Source organism: Myxocyprinus asiaticus, chromosome 4, assembly GCF_019703515.2.
Source record: "Myxocyprinus asiaticus isolate MX2 ecotype Aquarium Trade chromosome 4, UBuf_Myxa_2, whole genome shotgun sequence".
Taxonomy (NCBI): Eukaryota; Metazoa; Chordata; class Actinopteri; order Cypriniformes; family Catostomidae; genus Myxocyprinus; species Myxocyprinus asiaticus.
Genome location: NC_059347.1, coordinates 41,142,307 through 41,160,205, shown reverse-complemented (window position 1 = coordinate 41,160,205; position 17,899 = coordinate 41,142,307). Strand labels below are relative to the sequence as shown.

The following is a 17,899-nucleotide window of genomic DNA, read 5'->3' as shown; positions in this document are numbered from 1 at the left end:
CAGTCGCGAGCAGACGCGGAGCGCGCGCTCAGTGCGGCTCGCTCTGATTTTGTGTCGCTACCATATGAGTCCGTAGCGAGATACCTACACTCCCGCTCAGGAGGGAATGACGCATATACGCGTGAGGCGACTCTGTTGCTTAGGAACAAACTACTTTTGAGGAACGCGTCCGGACAATTAAACAGCATCTTTCCAGTGCGTAAGCCATATTTAATGTTCAAGGTACGCCTGGCCATTGACGTTAATCAATTCTAACAAAATACTTTTTCACAGAGAACTGCGCATTTTATAAGTTCTTGATGGCAAGTGTTTCACATAGGGAAACACAGTTAACACAGCCACTTGATCTCAATTAGCCGTATAGATTTGTGGCATAGGAAGATCATTTTCATGGGATGTGGGTTTAGATAGAATAATAAACCACCATTAATAGTGATCTAAATGCTACATAAAAAAAAAAAAAAAAAAAAAAATGTGTGTGTGTGTGTGTGTGTGTGTGTGTGTGTGTGTGTGTGCAGGGCCATAGCTTATGGGGTGAAAGGTGGTATCTATTCTAGGGGCCCATAGTTCCAGGGGGGCCAACAACAAATTGTAAACTGTATTTTTCATATGAATGGGGCCCAAAGCAATATACAGTCAGGGGGCCCAGAATTCCTTGCTTTGGCCCTGTGTATGTGTGTTTGTGTGTGTACATGTTTATACTACATTGTGGGGACCAAATGTCTCCACAAGGATAGTAAAACCTGAAATCATCTACCTTGTGGGGCCCAGCCAGCGGTCCCCACGAGGGAAATGGCTTATTAAACATACTAAACAATGTTGTTTTGAAAATGTAAAAAATGCAAAAAGGTTTCTATGAGGGTTAGGTTTAACGGTAGGGTTAGGGGATATAAATTATCGTTATATCTGTATAAAATCCATAAAATGCATGGAAGTCTATGGAGGGTCCCTACAATGATAAAAAAAAAAAAAAAAAAAAACAAGTGTGTGTGTGTGTGTGTGTGTGTGTGTGCGTGTGTGTGTGTGTGTTATATGGGTAACACTTTACAATTAGTTCCATTTGTTAACATTAACAACAACATTAGTTAACATGTAAGTATTGTTCATATGCTAACAATGAACAATACTTATTCATTTATTCATCTTAGTTAATGTTAATTTCAGCATATAAATACATTTTGAAAAACAAAAGTTGCATTTGTTAACATTAGTTAAAGCACTATGAATGAACATGAACTAACAATTTACAATGTTTTAATTACCTAACATTATTAAAGATGAATAAATGCTGTATATATATATATATATAGTTAATTGATTGTTCATGATACCTTATGCATTTAATAATGTTAATGAATGGAACTTATTGTAAAGTGTTACTGTGATATTTGTGTCTGTGTATTGTTTGGAGGAGCTCTTTTTAAACCTGAAGCTCTCCATACCTTCTGTCTAGTTAAAGAGTAATATCACATCTTAAACGCAGCTCTGCTCAAATTAGGTTGGTGATTAAGTTGGTGTTGTGACCACCGAAGGTCCGTCATGGGGTCTTCAAGAGAGGCTGTGTCTAATATTGCATCTGCTGAAAAAAATCTTCCTAACCCACAAATTCATAGCAGCCCATGTAGTGTCTTAAATATACATTGTAATAATCATCCTTATCATTTTGGTTCAACCTCTGTTGTCTGATATGCAACCATCTTTATAAAGACAGCTATAAGCCAGAGTTCAGAATCACAGGCCGTGTTTTAGGCCAGACTGTGGATTTCTGTTGTCGTGGAAACTCAGTAAAAACACACGTGTCATCCTCTAAGCTCATAAAGAGGAATTAGAAAGGCCTGTCAGTAGACATCCACAACCTCGACACACCAACCACGTCTCACTCTGAGCTATTAATAAACTCATATGGACAGTCCGTTGCTCCCATTAAGGCTGTGTTTAACTTTATCCTTTTCAAGTATGTCTGCATTGAATCAATATAATTTCAAGTAACCATGCTTTATTGAACTGACATAGGCAAACCTGTACACTTGTTATTCCAAAGCATTTGCAGCACAGCAGCATAAGATGTAAGCCAACATGCATGTACAATGGGAAATGATGCAAAATAAGAAAACGAATGTAAAATTACAATAGTGCATGGTGTAAACGAATAATATGAACAAATAAAATATCAGTTAAAGATATGAAATAAGAAATATGACTAAGTATATTTTATTTTATGAAATAAGAGTGAGTTTACAGAGTAATAAAATTAAACTGTGAAATAAACTAAGAAAGAATATTTAGGAACATTTTAAAGTATTAAATTAATAAAAACAAAGTAATTAGCAGTTTTTATAAGAGTAATTAAGAAAGGTAGACTAAAGATGAAAAATAAAACTGTACCTGTTTTTTTTTTTTTTGTTTTTTTTTTAAATTATTATTATTAAAAAGTGTGCCACAAACCAACTCTCTATGCTGACTTTTCTTTGTCCTTCTTGGTCTCCAACCCACTGATTTACAGCCCTTTAAGGTGCTGCCATTGGGACAAATGAGTCAAATTCATTGTTAATTTGCAATTACTGCTCCTGGCATTAGGCCATACTGGCAGCAATTAATGAACAAATAATAGGTCTAGATTGACAAGAGATGCTCATTGATCTTTATGCTTGCATCTTTATGCATGGTAAAGGAGAGCATAATTGACTTCAGTTGTAAGTCATACTGTAAATAAAGTACAGACTCAGTTACCTATTCGCATACACACTCAAAGCACTCCAAATGGACTGCTCATTCCAGAAATTCTGAACTTAATTATTTTGCACTGCTGTTCAGTTTATGTATGGTAGATACTGTTTCAGTTGGAGGTTAAGAGGAAGTGGGTGGTAATGATGTAAACCAGAGCTGGCATCCCATGGAACACTATTTAAAACTCTGGATTTGGCCTGTGTTGTGTGATCTCTGAAAATACCTGAAAGTACCTTTTCTATTAATACTAAATGAAGTCACTCTGCAAAGAGAGCCAAAAGACTCCTGTTGGTTTTTAATTCACACAGAATTCAGGCATTCCGATACCATTATATATTTCACTTTAGACAGCTTAAATTCCCAAATGCTACTACTTTCCATTTAAGAGCACTTAAAGAGAGTAGCTGTAATCTCTATCACACAAGGTCAAATTTAATCTTATTTATACAGTAAACCAAGGAACAGTTATAATGGGAAATTCATCATATTTTTAAGGGAGCGGCTATTTGTGACTAATAGGGATAGATGCTATTTAAAATAACTGTTATTAGCAACAAAAAGCATCTTCTTTGTACTAAGTGCAAACAGTTTTAGATGCTGATGGCAGATACTATTTGCACCCCTACTAACATACAGTATAGGGGCATCACTGCAGTGTGTTTATTTAGAGTCCCACAGACACCCTACACCAACCCCAACACCTAAACCTAACCCTAAACTTACTCTCCAAAAATTAATGACAGTTTTTACTACAGTAACCATAGTATCACCGTAGTATTTTGTAGAAAAATCATAATAACCACTAAATTAAATATTATTACTAAATTAACACCATATTACTGTAGCAAAACCATGGTTAATTCCAATTGGCTTCTGCCAAAAAACATGGTTACTACAATATTACTATAGTAAAAACATGGTTTATTTTATCTGGATAAAATATTTGTCTCAACTCCACGAACTTCACAGTGACCAAATCACTGTGAGGAAATCAACCTTTATAGTAATTTTAATTTATTATTATAAGTAGTATTCAAAGAAATATTAAGAGTGGAGACAGGAAACAGAATGGCAAAAAGTGAGACAAAAAGGTGAATTGAATCTGGGTTGTCAGTATAAAAATCCTCACTGTCTTTACACACTACACCATTGCAGCCACACTTGGCAACATAGTTTGTCTTTAATTTCTGTGTTTCCACCAGACTATTGGAGTGCAAATAGCCACGCTGTGTGGCAGGTGCTATTTACACCTAGTGCAAATAGACACTCCATATTTTAATACGAATGTAACTAAGAAAGGTAGACTAAAGATGAAAAATAAATCTGTATTTTTTTATTTTATTATTATAAAGTGTGCCATTAATCGAATCTCTATGCTGACTTTTCTTTGTCCTTCTTGAATCAGGATACTAATGGAGGAACAAAGGTCAATCTTGTCAACTTTCTTATCATCTGACTGACATTTCATTATTTAATATGATTTAATCACTCAAAACCAATGCCCAAAAGTTCTTTTGATCATTCATTTCAACAGATGGATATTCTTTAGAAGGAAGAGTGAGAGTTGCCTTTAAGCAATTTCTATGCAGATATTTACAAGATTGTTTCCATTGATTCAATTCTTATATGACATCTGTAGATCTGCATGGGTTGTGTCAATCTGTTGATGCCCTACTAATGCTGTCTGTATCCCGATGAGCAAAACTTCGGGGGAAGATGCCAATATTTCCAGCAGTGTGTCCTTCCAACCACTCCTCATTCACTGTAAAATTGAGAAAATCACCTTTCTTGACCAAACAATGGAAAGATATAGCATATACAGTATATAGGCAAAAGGTAAATTCTAAATAATAAAACAAGATATGATAAGTAACCCCTCAGTCTAATCATACCTTCACTGAGAATGTCAATAGTGTCCCCTTCACTGAATTCCAGGTCCTCTGGGCCTTGTGCAGTGTAGTCATACAGTGCCACCATCTGATAGAGAATGGTCCTGTTGGCTAGAGAGTCCTCAGTCTTAGGGGAAATGGAAAAAGTGGCAGTAATGAACACTGGACTGTTGGCAAATATTGCTAAATTGGTGAAACATCTGTACTTAAAGGTGAAATATGCAAATTCCTGCATCACTAGTGTCATCATATAGAATAGCATATATTTTGATTAGTGTCACCCCAAACTCATGCCATTGGTTGAGCCAATGTTGCTGTGTCGGGCTGGTCGGGATGCTCAAATAAACAGAGCAATGTTTTGATAGCACCAGAGAACCACAATGTTTATACTTTTCAAGGAAATTAACCTAAAAATAGCTAATATATTGTTGATCCTGAATATTAAGCTGGGATAGGAGAAAGTACTTAAACATCAAGTAAGCTACACACTTCACCTTTGATAGAACAAACTTATTATTCTTTATTGTGAGCTATCAATCAAAAATGGCAATTAGTTAGGTTACCTGACACCAAATTGTGGCACGTCCTGTTTCAGCCACGTCCTCAAGGCTATCCAGTCCATCATCTCCATCCAATGGTGTCAGTAGTGTGGTACCATGCTTCTTGTGTCTGTGAGAGGAAGTACAATTGAAAAATGTGACTGCCTTACATACTGTACTTTAATACTTTGAATTTATGGCAACTAAAATCAGGTCATCCTGGCTGCAGGTCTGCAATATTACCTGAGGCGAATGTTTGTCACAGGCTGTCCTAATTTCTGAGCAATTTTCTCCTGCAGGTCCCGGAATGGTGTTTCTAAAGGAACTTTTAGAGCCATGCTATATGTGTAGTGCACCTTGACAATGACAGATCCAGGCTCCTGAGGTGAAGTTGGGGCCTGAGAAATGTAGGTCACATCTCAGGTTAGTGTAGAGATATACAGTATATGCTAAGTTCACTACAAAAAAAAAAAAAAAAAAAAAATTCTCTAATTTAGAAGTATAACCTCACACTCTTATAGTATTAGAACAAAGAAGAAAGTTTTTCCAATTTCAAAGTTCCTCTTTTTCCAATTACAAAGTTCTGTCATGTGCACAAGGTATTTGCAAATTCATTTATAAGAAAGTTTTTTCACAAGGTAATCAGGTATCTCTGCGAGACAGTGGTTCCAAATAGTTCTCTTCACATTTTTATCAGCTTTCCTTCCCCCCCAGGTGTATTTGTGAATGAATCAGGCCAAATCAAAGGCCTGCTGCTTCAACACTCCTCTCCACTTCATGTCTGAGTCACAAAACTCATTTTATCTCACATAAAAGATCAGCCATGACGGCCACTGCATTAATCATGCTCTGCTTCTATTTCCATCTCCATAACACTGTCAGAAATGTTAGCTTTCAGGCTTGCCATATTGAACTGGGAGGAGATAAAATGGCTTTGCTGAAATAAATACATAAGACAGTACAGAGCACACAAACATAGGCTGTGAGGTCAGAAATCATGCTTTTATTAATTCGTGGAATATTGGAAAGACCATTCCTGGCAAAAACTGCATGTGTGGGTGTAAGACATCATTGGAGTTTCTGCTTTAAAGAGATTAATTTCTTGCCAAAAGGTCAGCATTCTTTCAAGTGTGCTTTACTACTCACCTGCTGGGAATGGATGCGGGTGGAGTTGATGTTTATTGGAGGAGTTGTGTGGGCAGCGCTGGCATTGGTAGGATGCAACTCTACAGGAGAGAAGATTAAGCTGATATCACTTCAGAATAATAGAAATATGAAACACAAATCTTTGTTTTTAAATTTGCTTTTATTAAATAGTAGATTTGGGGTACTCGAGTTTGGACTCAGACTCGAGTCCAAGTCACGAGTCTAATTTTAATGGACTTGTCACAGACTTGGATGCATTTTTACTCGGACTTGACTCGGACTCGAGCCTTTGGGACTCGGGATTTTTTTCAGAGTCCAGCCAAGTCCATGGCATTTGTGATGCAATGAAAAAAAAAAAAAAAAAAAAAAAAAAAATATATATATATATATATAACAAAACAGAAATTAATGAACACATCTCTATCTGCATGCAGCTGTATTTGCACCAGAGTTGTTTCACTGTGATTAAGCAAACACACGCACACACACATACGCACGTGCACAGGCACACTCATCAGTCAACCACTATGCTTGAATGTTACTACAGAGACTACTGTATAACATCGACTACAGAGGTGGCTGGCACAATGAAAACATAAAGACAGGTATGTATCCAGTGTAATAGAAACTAAACAAGGCAGTTTCACACAACATGGGACCTGACAACTGGTAAAATTGCATGTGCTGTTTGTGCAGCCAAGACAGTGCTCGCATTGCGGTTTCATAGTGGTTAAAAACTTAAAATCAAGAACTTCATTGAGTCAAGTCACCCACATCATGTCTCTCACAGTTTACTATAAACAGCATATTGAAATAAAAATACATAAAACTAGTATTACTGTTGGATATTAAGTCTTTTTAGGCATAATGTAGACTTCTGTAGTCTCTTGTGGTCCACGCAGTGTTTTCAGCATGAACTGGTCCATTATAGCTTGATGAATTAACTGTGTAACTTTTTTCGGGGGAAAAAAGCATTATTGCTAAGGCAGACAGCAACTCTAAACAGATAAACAACAACTATGTATTATTGACTGACTATTTTCAAAGCATTGACGAGCTGCTTAAAATACATTCTTTTACAGCATATGTCCACCATTCACAACATTCAACCATGCACAATAAAATATTAAGATATTTTGGGCAGTGAAATGTTTTGTTTATAATTTAATTATAGACTGTAAAATAAATGTATTATTCGATTACAGAGTTTGTGTATGAAGCTAAACTTCATGTTACGAGATGAATTTAGTTGGTTATGACGTCTTTATTTTAAATGTTTATTTTATTTTATTTCATTTTATTTGTATTGTAAACCACTGGGTAACTTATGCACATCTGTTTTTAGCCTATATCTCTGACACTTTTGAAGGACAATTCCATTAAATGTATGACTCAAAATTATTAGTCTCCATGTTTTTGCAGTTAAGAAGAGCTCAATGAAATTTTCTTTGGTTGGTATTTAAAGAATTCAGACTGACTGCAGAAGAAAATATCAATTATTATAAATGTTTTTATCTTCTGTGCCAGCAGCTGCGAGACGCACATGGATGCATCAGGGATTTAGGTACAGGAGCAGCATGCAGAACTGCCCTGCATTGTGCGGTTTCCCACAAATTAACTAGAAAATCATGTCTGTGATGACATGGCCCTAATACTCTCAGTGGGCTTTTCCAGTTTTTTTGGATGTAGCATTTGCAGTCAAATCGTGAGACGTAACTTCTCAGCGAGTGCTAATTACAACTGTGTTGACTCATTTGTATGTACTGTATTTTCCCAAATCAGTCAGCAGATAGACTAAAAAGATTCAGAAAAAAATCTCAGTATAGACTATTATTTCTTTAGTTAGGGATAATTTTAAATAAAACTAAATTAAGTTGAATTGACAAATTGAAAATGAAGTAGAAATAAAAACTAAATTAAAATTCTAAATAATAATAACTCTGGTTGTAATGACTAATGCAGCTTTCACTTTCTTTAGTCTATGTTTGAGTGGAGGGGAAAAAGCAACAAATAATTGAAAATGTCAACAGAACACAATAAGAAGTGTGTTGAAGGATAGTATTGTCTTCATATACCTAAAGCATATGCTTTCATTCTGAAACCAATTTGAAGTTTGTTCAGCAGGATACTAATCATAAAATGTATATATGAAATGCAACAGAGGTGTTTTTGTTACATTTATATTTACAAACTGTTTTTCTTAGTTGTGAAGGTTAAAATAAGCTTAAAATATTGATGTTGAGTTTACGGTTACAATTTTAATTCAGATTCATGAACTGACTCATCTGGACTCGACTCGGACTTGGCCTGTTATGGACTTGGTCTTGAGCCCAACTCGGCCCCTTTTGGACTCGGACTTGACTCGGACTCGACTAAGGTGGATTTAAACCCAACACTATTAAATAGGACAGTTAGAGGAAACTTAGTTTAGTTTAGAAACTTAGCAGCTTAGTTTCAAAAATAGGTCTATTTGCACTGGGGTGGAAGTTTTGTGTAATGAAAGTGTTCATAGTACAGTGAACTCTCACATTAATTTAACAATGAAATCTCAAAGATCAAGAAAAATTTGATTCCTTATGATATGCCCCCTTTACATTAGGCACTGCCACTGCATTTTAAAAATAGCAAATATTAAACACCAGCGAAAAAATATTTTCAGAATTTCAGACAATATTTTTAGAAGTTTTCTTTCATTATAATGATTTTAGTCACTTACAGGCAATTTCAGTTTAAATGTTTCTGTGTTATTGTACTCTTTTCTGTACCTGGTGGAGGTTGAGATAGACCTTGGGGTCGATTCGGGGGTTTTAAGGATGGTGGGTGTGGGATGCCACTGGCCAATTCCTTCCAAGAAAAAATGCAGAGAAAAGCAGTGAGTGTGTTATTACCAATAAAAATTTTATTCAGGTAAGGTAACTTTGAAATATAATTTTCTAATCATTTTTATAATATCTGGACATATAAGAAAATGTGTAGCCCTTTTCTTGCTCAATTAATCACCAAGTATCTGGCAGAAGGTGTAACAAGAAGCTATAACCTTTTAAACCATTTTTATTTTCATGGTAGCTTTTTCATTTCCTTGCAACTGTATTGAAAGTAGCAGAGTGAGCTGAGGAAAAGCTCAGTCTTTGCCAACTCACTCTGGTTTGCAGAGGGTGTAAGCACATTTTGAACTAGCATTAAAGGGCCCTTAAACCTGTCTGCATTAATAAAATTCAGCATTATTCAGCAAGCTCAACACATTTAGGAGAAACGCTGGGCAATTCTTGACAAATTAAGGCCCTATAAAACACTCATACTCTCATACTTTTTACAGCACATACTTTATTAAACAAAGATATATGGAACACTTACAGTTCGCTTGTTTTTAATCTTGTTTTTCTTGCCCCTTGCTTCAAGCAGGTTCTTTGGAACCAGACCTCTCTGACATGTTAAAAGTAACAAAGGAGAGATATCATATGTGTTATTCTAGATTCTGACATAAGGTTTGTATCACACATTGACTTTGCTACTGAAACAGCCTGTGTGAGTGTCAGAAACATAATTGGGCACTATTGGACAAACATTCAGTGTGCCTTCAAAATTATTGGTCTTAACAACAAAATCAGGCTCAGTAATGTACCATATCATTCTAGAAGGAAAGATCCCCCCACCTTTCCATCATAAATGACTATTGCCAGTCCATCTCTGTCCTCATCGCTGTACACAAACACTTCTGCTCCAGCAGGCACTGTTAGATCCCCTGGCCCCTTTGCCACATATGCATTCTTCGTTATCATGTAACGAGAGTCCCTATAGGAACACACAAGGTAATATTACATTCTCTTTTTCTTGTATTTTCTTAATTCATGAACAATATTCTGAATATTAAATACTTACTGGCCTTCTTCTACCTTTGGCTCATAGTACCCTGGTTTCTACAGGAAGATACATAATCAGTGCAGTCTAGTTAAAAACTAAAGAGTGAAAAATGTGGGACAAAAAATATTAGTAACCATACCTGTGGTCTGAGAGGATCAAAGCCTCTGAAGTCATCATTTGGAATCAAAGAAGTGATGACCTGGGATAAAATAGAGTTTAGAGAGGAGTGACATTTTCTTTGATGTCTTTTATTGTGCTTCTGGTATATTTGTGATTTATAGTGTTCATTGGAATGGTCCATCTTAAAGCTAGAAGGTGCCACTACATTTAACATTTTCTTATTAACAAGCATAACTTTTAGTATAGAATGGGAAAAAAAAAAAAAAAAAATAGATCTGCAGATGCATCCAGATTTGGGCAGCATTTTAATTTATAATGTACAAACATATATTTCACTGATGTTTTAAACAACAACCAAATATGACAATTTGTAATGTACCTTTAAATTAACTTTAAAGAGAAAGTTTACCCAAAAATAAAAATTCTCTCTTCATTTACTCTCCCTCATGCCATCCCAGATGTGTTTGACTTTCTTTTTTCTGCAGAAAACAAACAATGATTTTTAGAAGAATATCTCAGCTGTGTTGGTCCATTCAATGCAAGCAAATGGTGGCCAGAATATTGAAGCTGCAAAAAGCAATATGATAGGTGTGGGTGAGAAACAGATCAATATTTAATTCCTTTTTTACTATATATCTCAACTTTCACTAGCCCTCCTATGCACATTCACAAGAGGACAGAATTCTTCTGTTTTTGAGTGATTTGCATTCCTTGTGCATATCGCCACCTACTGGGCAGGGAGGAGAAAGAACAAAGAGAGGGATGAAGCAAAGGAAAATAATAAATAAACAATAGTGGGTGACAATATGCACAAAGAATGTGAATCAGCAGGGCCTGGGTAGCTCAGTGAGTAAAGACGCTGACTACCACACCTAGAGTTCATGAGTTTGAATCCCAGGGCATGCTGAGTGACTCCAGCCAGGTCTCCTAAGTAACCAAATAGGCCTGGTTGCTAGGGAGGGTAGAGTCACTTGGGGTTACCTCCTCATGGTCACTATAATGTGTCACAGTCTGTCTCCCTCATTTTCTTCAAGGACTCTTATTTTGAAGTTTTCCCCTGCACTACATTTCCCAGAATTCACTGCCCTAATCACGTCTATCTGCTCATCATCATTCGCACCTGCCTTCCATTCCCTCATTAGTTTCCCTGTGTATATATACCCTCTAGTTTTGTTCATCATTTGTCAGTCCTTGAAGTATTACATTGTGAAGTGTTACGTTAAGTTATTGTTGTGTTATGTTAGCATGTTGAGCTTGATCGTTTGTTTCCACTCTAGAGATTATTATTAAAGGATTAAAATAATCTATTCCTGCATCTCCTCTCTTCCTCTTCCACTCCAGACACTAACGATCCATAATGTGGTTCGCTCTCGGTGGGGCGTGTGGTGAGTTGTGCGTGGATGCCGCAGTGGATGGCGTGAAACCTCCACATGCATTATGTCGCCTCAGTAACGTGCTCAACAAGCCACGTGATAAGATGTGCGGGTTAAATGTCTCAGATGCGGAGGCAACTGTGATTCGTCCTCCGCCACCCGAATTGAGGCGAGTCACTACATCACCACGAGGACTTAGAGTGTATTGGGAATTGGGCATTCCAAATTGGGGAGAAAAAAAAAAGAATGTGAATCAGCAAAAAACAGAAGAAAAAGAATTCTTGTGAACGTGCATAGGAGGGCTGTTTGAAAATAGATTTCTAAATACTTAAATATTGATCTGTTCCACACCTATCGTATGGCTTCTGAATATATGGATTTAACCACTAGAGTAGTATGGATTACTTTTATGCTGCATATATGTGCTTTTTGGAGCTTCAACGTTCTGGCCACAATTTACTTGCATTGAATGGACCAACAGATATACTTCTAAAATCTTTGTTAGTGTTCAGTAGAAGTCATACACATCTGGGATGGCATGAGGGTGAGTAAATGATGAGAGAATTGTCATTTTTGAGTAAACTATCCCTTTAAAAAATAGTATTTTGTATCAAAATATACTTATAATAGATGTTTTCATATCTTAAAAGCACCTACAAGATAAGCTGTACACTGTTGGGCCTCATGTATTCAGATAGAAGACAAAGGCAGGCCTAACACAGTCGTAAAAACCTAACTCAAGCCCCCACATTCCAAGTCGTAAATCTTACTGATAAAAATCACGCCAAAATCAAACAAAGGGAGTCCAAAACAGACTGCAAATCCCATGAAGCCTTGCTCACTAAAGGATCGAACTCTCAACTCCAATTGGATGAGGCACACAACAGAACGTCCCTCAAACATGATATCATCAGGAGTTGAAATACCTCTAAAATGCTTTCGGGATTTGCTTCCAGCGACTGTGCTTGCAGTGTGTGGACGCAGTTCAACGCTGCTCTCATGTGCAACCTCGTGGCACAAGGAAGTAACGTCTGACTTGGAACTGTGGCTATACAATCTCCATCTCGCTGGACGAGTTGAGGTTACTCTGTGTTCAACCGAACACTCTAACGGATCCGAAGGAGACCGCCGAGCAATTCGCATCTTCATCCGTTTGCCTACAGAAGTGAAGAGATTAAAGATTTCTCTTCCATCTTCAATCAAGTCGACATTTCTGAGTTCTCCGCCAGCCCGCCGAGAATCAGCAGCCGTACCGCTCGCCGACAGAGCGAGGAAACGGCCTCCCGTCATCACCCGAGCCTCAAGGAACCGGGTCAGAGTTAAAGGACCGAGGAAAACACATTCTACCTGTGTCCTCATGCGATTCAAGTAAGAGGTTTACGTCTGGGCAGAGATAGAATATTATAGTGTGTTATTCTTGTGTATCAAGGGTTTTTTTTGTACAGTTTATGGACCGCCATGTCCGCTCATTATTAATACTCAGGGTATTAATTATCACAAATTTGTTTTGCTGTATTGTGGTCCAACCAAACTGGATTGTTGTGCAATTTCGCCATCGCGAGTGAGACAGCAACTGAGTTCATCCATTAAAGAGTCAAATAACGCAGGACTTTAACGAGCCGTCCACCGCATCTCTGAGTGATAAACTGACAGCTGTTTTCTCTCACACTATCGCGAAATCGGCTTTAGGGCTGTCACTTCTCTCTCTCTCTCTCTCTCTCGTACTAACCACACACCCACCCACACACACACACACACACACACACACACCTTATGTGTTATAGGATTATTTTTATTTCCATATCTAATCATGTCACTGTTTAGTTTGTAGTTGTAAGTCGGAAGTTTATTGACTGCATTGTATTAATTATTAATTGATATTACTGCATAAATAAACGTTGTTTATATTACAAAGAGAAGTGTTTTGGTTTGTTTTGCATATGCCTGTGTCATGCTGACGGGATGTCAGTGCCCGGATTCAAACCTTCATTCATTGTTTTTTTTCCCCCGGAAATCGATATTCTTTGGATGTCGATTTTCCTAAGAAAACAATCTAATATTGAGACTGTTTTACTATTTGGTTATTAGTCCCTGATTCCAGGGTGGTGCCCTGTCAATGTTAATCCTTATTAATATTCTATTGATTTTTGATAATTGATAATTATCTTTGATGATTGAATTTGAATGATCAATAAGCTAGTGTTAATTTTAATTAATGTTTCATCGATGTTAACAATTAACGATTATCTTTGATAATTGTTGATTTAAAGGATTTAAAAAAGCTAACATTGATTCTCATCAATGTTCTATTGATTTTAATAATTAATAATTATCTTTGATAATTATTAATTATTGCTAATAACCAAACTTGCTTCTAAACGTAGCACACTACATTTACTGGAGCCCCATATGAGGTTTTAATGAGTTAGATTCAATTAATTAATTTAAATATTAATTAATAACTACAGAAATAATTATTAATTATTTCTGATAGTAACACTGATCTAAACAACCAGTAAAGCCCTACAACACAAATGGTGCCAGTCTTTATAGAACTTAAAGGGAGGTTTTGCTTGAAGCCACTAAGAGCATACCACTTAAAACGTACACAGTTTACCTTTTTTAATGGCCTGCATACGTTTCATAATATTTAATTTGTCTTAAATGTGTGTGTGTGTGTGTATATATATATATATATATATATATAAGAACAGCTTCCTGGTTTCACCGCTCTTTTTGCTTTCTAATTTCATGTAGTTAGTACCTATTGTTCAGTCTACAAAGTTCATTTTCTTAATAGCTAATGATAAAATATACAGAGTGAAGATGTGTCACCTTGGCTTCACCCAGAAAGTCCCTCGGCTTAAGCTGCTCTACCTCCTGCTTCCTGGGACGAAAAACTTCACCCTCTGGAACTAGGAGAGGTGCCAAAACTTCTCTCCTCTAGTGGAAATATGGACAAAAACATAAACTGACTACAGTGTTTAGTGGACTTTTTTACCTAAACACCAACTAAGAATATAACAATATACTGTGTTTGCAGCAGGAGTAAAATTTGATGCATTATTGATAAAAGGGCAAATCAAAAGGTAGTTTTGGATGTATTGCACTATGACAAAGTATCTTTTTTGCATTTACTTACAGAAATAGTTTCTAAAGCTGTGTCTATAAGGTTGACCCGCCCTCCTCTCTCCTGTGAAGCTGCCTGCAAGGTGTCTCTGGCTTTGTCCCATTGCTGCAGTCTAGAGTGAACTGCTGCTGCATTATAAAGAACCTGTCAACACATACATAGTGCACACACACAGTGTTTACTGGTATGCTTTAGGCATTGTGTATTACATCATTCATATCTTGAGAACACTAAAAGACGTAATATATAAACATGATACTAAAGTAAGCTGATAACAAGGTGCTATAGATCTGTCTTACTGCCCTCTTGGGAATCAGTAAAAAGAGTCATTTCTGTGAACTTCCATCCCATCAATCTGGGAGTATCAAAGCTGTATTGCTGTTACACTTACAGTAAAATGCGTGAGCCGTACCTGTAGATTTTTGCTTTGTGTTCTTAACTTTAAGACCCAACATCTTATGAGAAACCCAAAAGTTCTATAAAGTGTGTTGAATAACTTTTCTCATTTTATACTAATACACATTTCAGGAATAGAAAGGTTGCTTCACCTGTTCAGGCTAAACTGAGTTTAACCTGACAACTGAGGAATGCTGCATATGTCTTATCGTCTTTCAGCCTGGAATTTGACATTGCATTACTGTGGAGCCTTTTCCCTCAGCCTTCAAAGAGGCCTTGTGATTGTTATCTGTGCAGGTGAATACTAATGTACCAATGCCCAGATATAATGGCAGAGTTGACACAAAGGTAAAATAAAAATGTCAACAACTTCCTGGCTTGCAATAAAATGTTACCAAATAAATGTCCTGGTATTTTGCTTCAATACTTTAATTGGTGGTTATGTCTTACCTATTTGCACATACAGATATAAATATGCCTGATGTTCTGACCTGCCAACTGTACATTTTATATCGCAGACCCAGCTGTTTGTAGTCAATGACAGGGTTTTCTCTCATGTATTTCTGAGCCCATATACAATCAGACAATGCCTCCTCCAGTCTGGGGTTAGAAAGAGCGAGATGAGTGAGAAAAAAAAAACAAAAAACAAAGAATCAGTGAGTGAAGGTGATTCATTTTCAACTGTCCAAAACGTCAACTCTGAATAAAAGAGATCAATGTTTAAGGTGTCCATGTTGAGTCCTGCTGTGGCGTATGCACCAGACAGACTGGACTATTCTTTACAGAGAGCTTAGGTGACATTCTATGCAAACAGTTCCAACTATGAGAGTATTTTTACCTGTTTGCCATCATATGAACTGCAGCCCTCTGAAAAAATCCAACAGCAAGACACTGATCCTTTGCAATTACCTGGTCTAATGCCTGAAAGTACATTGTGACACTGACAAAAACATCAAAATTTCCACAACTAAAAATATAACAATCAAAACCGTTACTGTACAAATTAAATATCTAGACTTGGCTAGCTTGAAATACACTGTAAAAAGAGGTGACTTGCTATTGATCCCTTAAAGGAATATTCCTGGTTCAATACAAGTTAAGCTCAATCAACAGCATTTGTGGCATAATGTTGGTTACCACAAAAATTAATATTGTCTTGCCCCGCTTTTTCTTTAAAAAAGAAGAAGCAAAAATCGAGGTTACAGTGAGGCACTTACAATGGAAGTGAATGTGGCCAATTTTTGAATGTTAAAATGCTCACTTTTTCAAAAGTATAGCCACAAGACATAAACAATATGCGTGTAAAAAAGATTTTAGTGTGATAAAATCACTTACAAACCTTTTCTGTGTAAAGTTCTAGTCAATTTTACAACTTCGTTGCCATGATGATGTAATTTCAACAAACCTTAAAACCCTAAAATGACTGTAAAAACGATTTAAACAACTTTACAGCTGAAATAATACATGTGTTTTAACAGAAGAATGAATGTAAGTGCTTTAATAAAATGATTAGCTTCACATTTCTGCCTTTAAATTCTTCAAAAATTAGCCACCATTCACTTCCATTGTAAGTGCCTCGATTTTTGCTTCTTTTTTTTTTAAGAAAAGGATGAATGAGTCTAAATTAATTTTGTGGTAATCAGCATTATGCCACAAATGCTGTCGATTGAGCTTAACTTGTATTGAACCCGGAATATTCTTTAAGGCTCTATATCTACTTGATTTAACCTTTAAAAAAATGTGTTGGTGTAACCAAATGTATTCAGGTTGTTTTAATGAGGGTTGATTTAATGATGTTAAATAATATTTTTTATTTTGATAAAACCAGTTACTTTAGATGTTATCACGTGAAGCACATTTTTAGGTTAACATTGAATTTTCAGTGTAGAATGTTTATTCCATGGATAATTTATTACCCAAATTATGGCTCTGTAAAGGAAATGCTTAAGGTATAACAGCTAAAGGATAACTGTTTTAGAGCCATGTCTGTATTGTTCTTATACAGTTAATTGTTAAATTGTGCCTATACAGTACCTTGATGGCCAGGTCCACCCGACCCAGTGCAATGTGTGTCGAAGCAACCACAAACAGAGTGCGACAGTTGTGATCAGTTATCTGGTTGAGCTTGGAGAGAGCGCCCTGCCAGTCCCGGCTGTCTATTGCCTTCACTGCCTCATCCCACAGCCTGATCAGCTCTATGTACAGCATGGTTCTCTAGAGCAAGGGAGGATACACCAATTTTTTATGCAATTACAGTATATTAATTCAAAAAGAGATTACTGACTATTTACATACATAGCTGTAATGATAGTTTGGTCACTAATAACTGTGATTTGTCATTTGGAGCAAAAAAAAAAAACAGCAGGTAGAATGTGACATGTGACAGCTGTCTGCATATACAGGTGAGACTAGCTATGCAAGTCCTTATAAGACAATAAGAAAATTAGTACAACAACCACTACTCGTATAGCAGCCAATACTTACCACTGTACAGGGACAGACAGAGCTAAGTCAAGAACTTGGATTGCTCTCTGGAAATGATCAACCATGAATATGAAGTGAAAAGGTGTAAGCTAGAGCTCTCTTACTCCGCACACAGGGAAGTGATATTTGTAGTGTGACTCATAGCTGTGGTTCCCGCCCACTCACCATGCCAGCAGGAAGTCATGTATTCCTGGGAGAGAGGGAAAGAGACTTGTTGAGCAGTACATAAGGCAC

The 17,899-nt window shown here is 36.6% G+C and overlaps 1 protein-coding gene across 1 annotated transcript; it reads right to left on the bottom strand.

The window, feature by feature from the left end:
- Nucleotides 1-1,988: 1,988 nt before the first annotated feature.
- noxa1 (NADPH oxidase activator 1) lies at nt 1,989-17,789 on the bottom strand. The gene is made up of 16 exons (XM_051696656.1): nt 17,666-17,789; nt 17,216-17,395; nt 16,020-16,102; nt 15,673-15,781; nt 14,798-14,929; nt 14,491-14,598; nt 10,302-10,361; nt 10,181-10,218; nt 9,955-10,093; nt 9,656-9,724; nt 9,067-9,145; nt 6,302-6,381; nt 5,399-5,553; nt 5,180-5,285; nt 4,620-4,743; nt 1,989-4,489 (listed from the first exon to the last, which is right to left on the bottom strand). The coding sequence occupies exons 2-16, from the start codon at nt 17,387-17,389 to the stop codon at nt 4,383-4,385; spliced, it is 1,563 nt and encodes a 520-aa protein (XP_051552616.1). The 5' UTR covers nt 17,390-17,395; nt 17,666-17,789; the 3' UTR covers nt 1,989-4,382.
- Between the last annotated feature and the right edge of the window lie 110 nt (nt 17,790-17,899).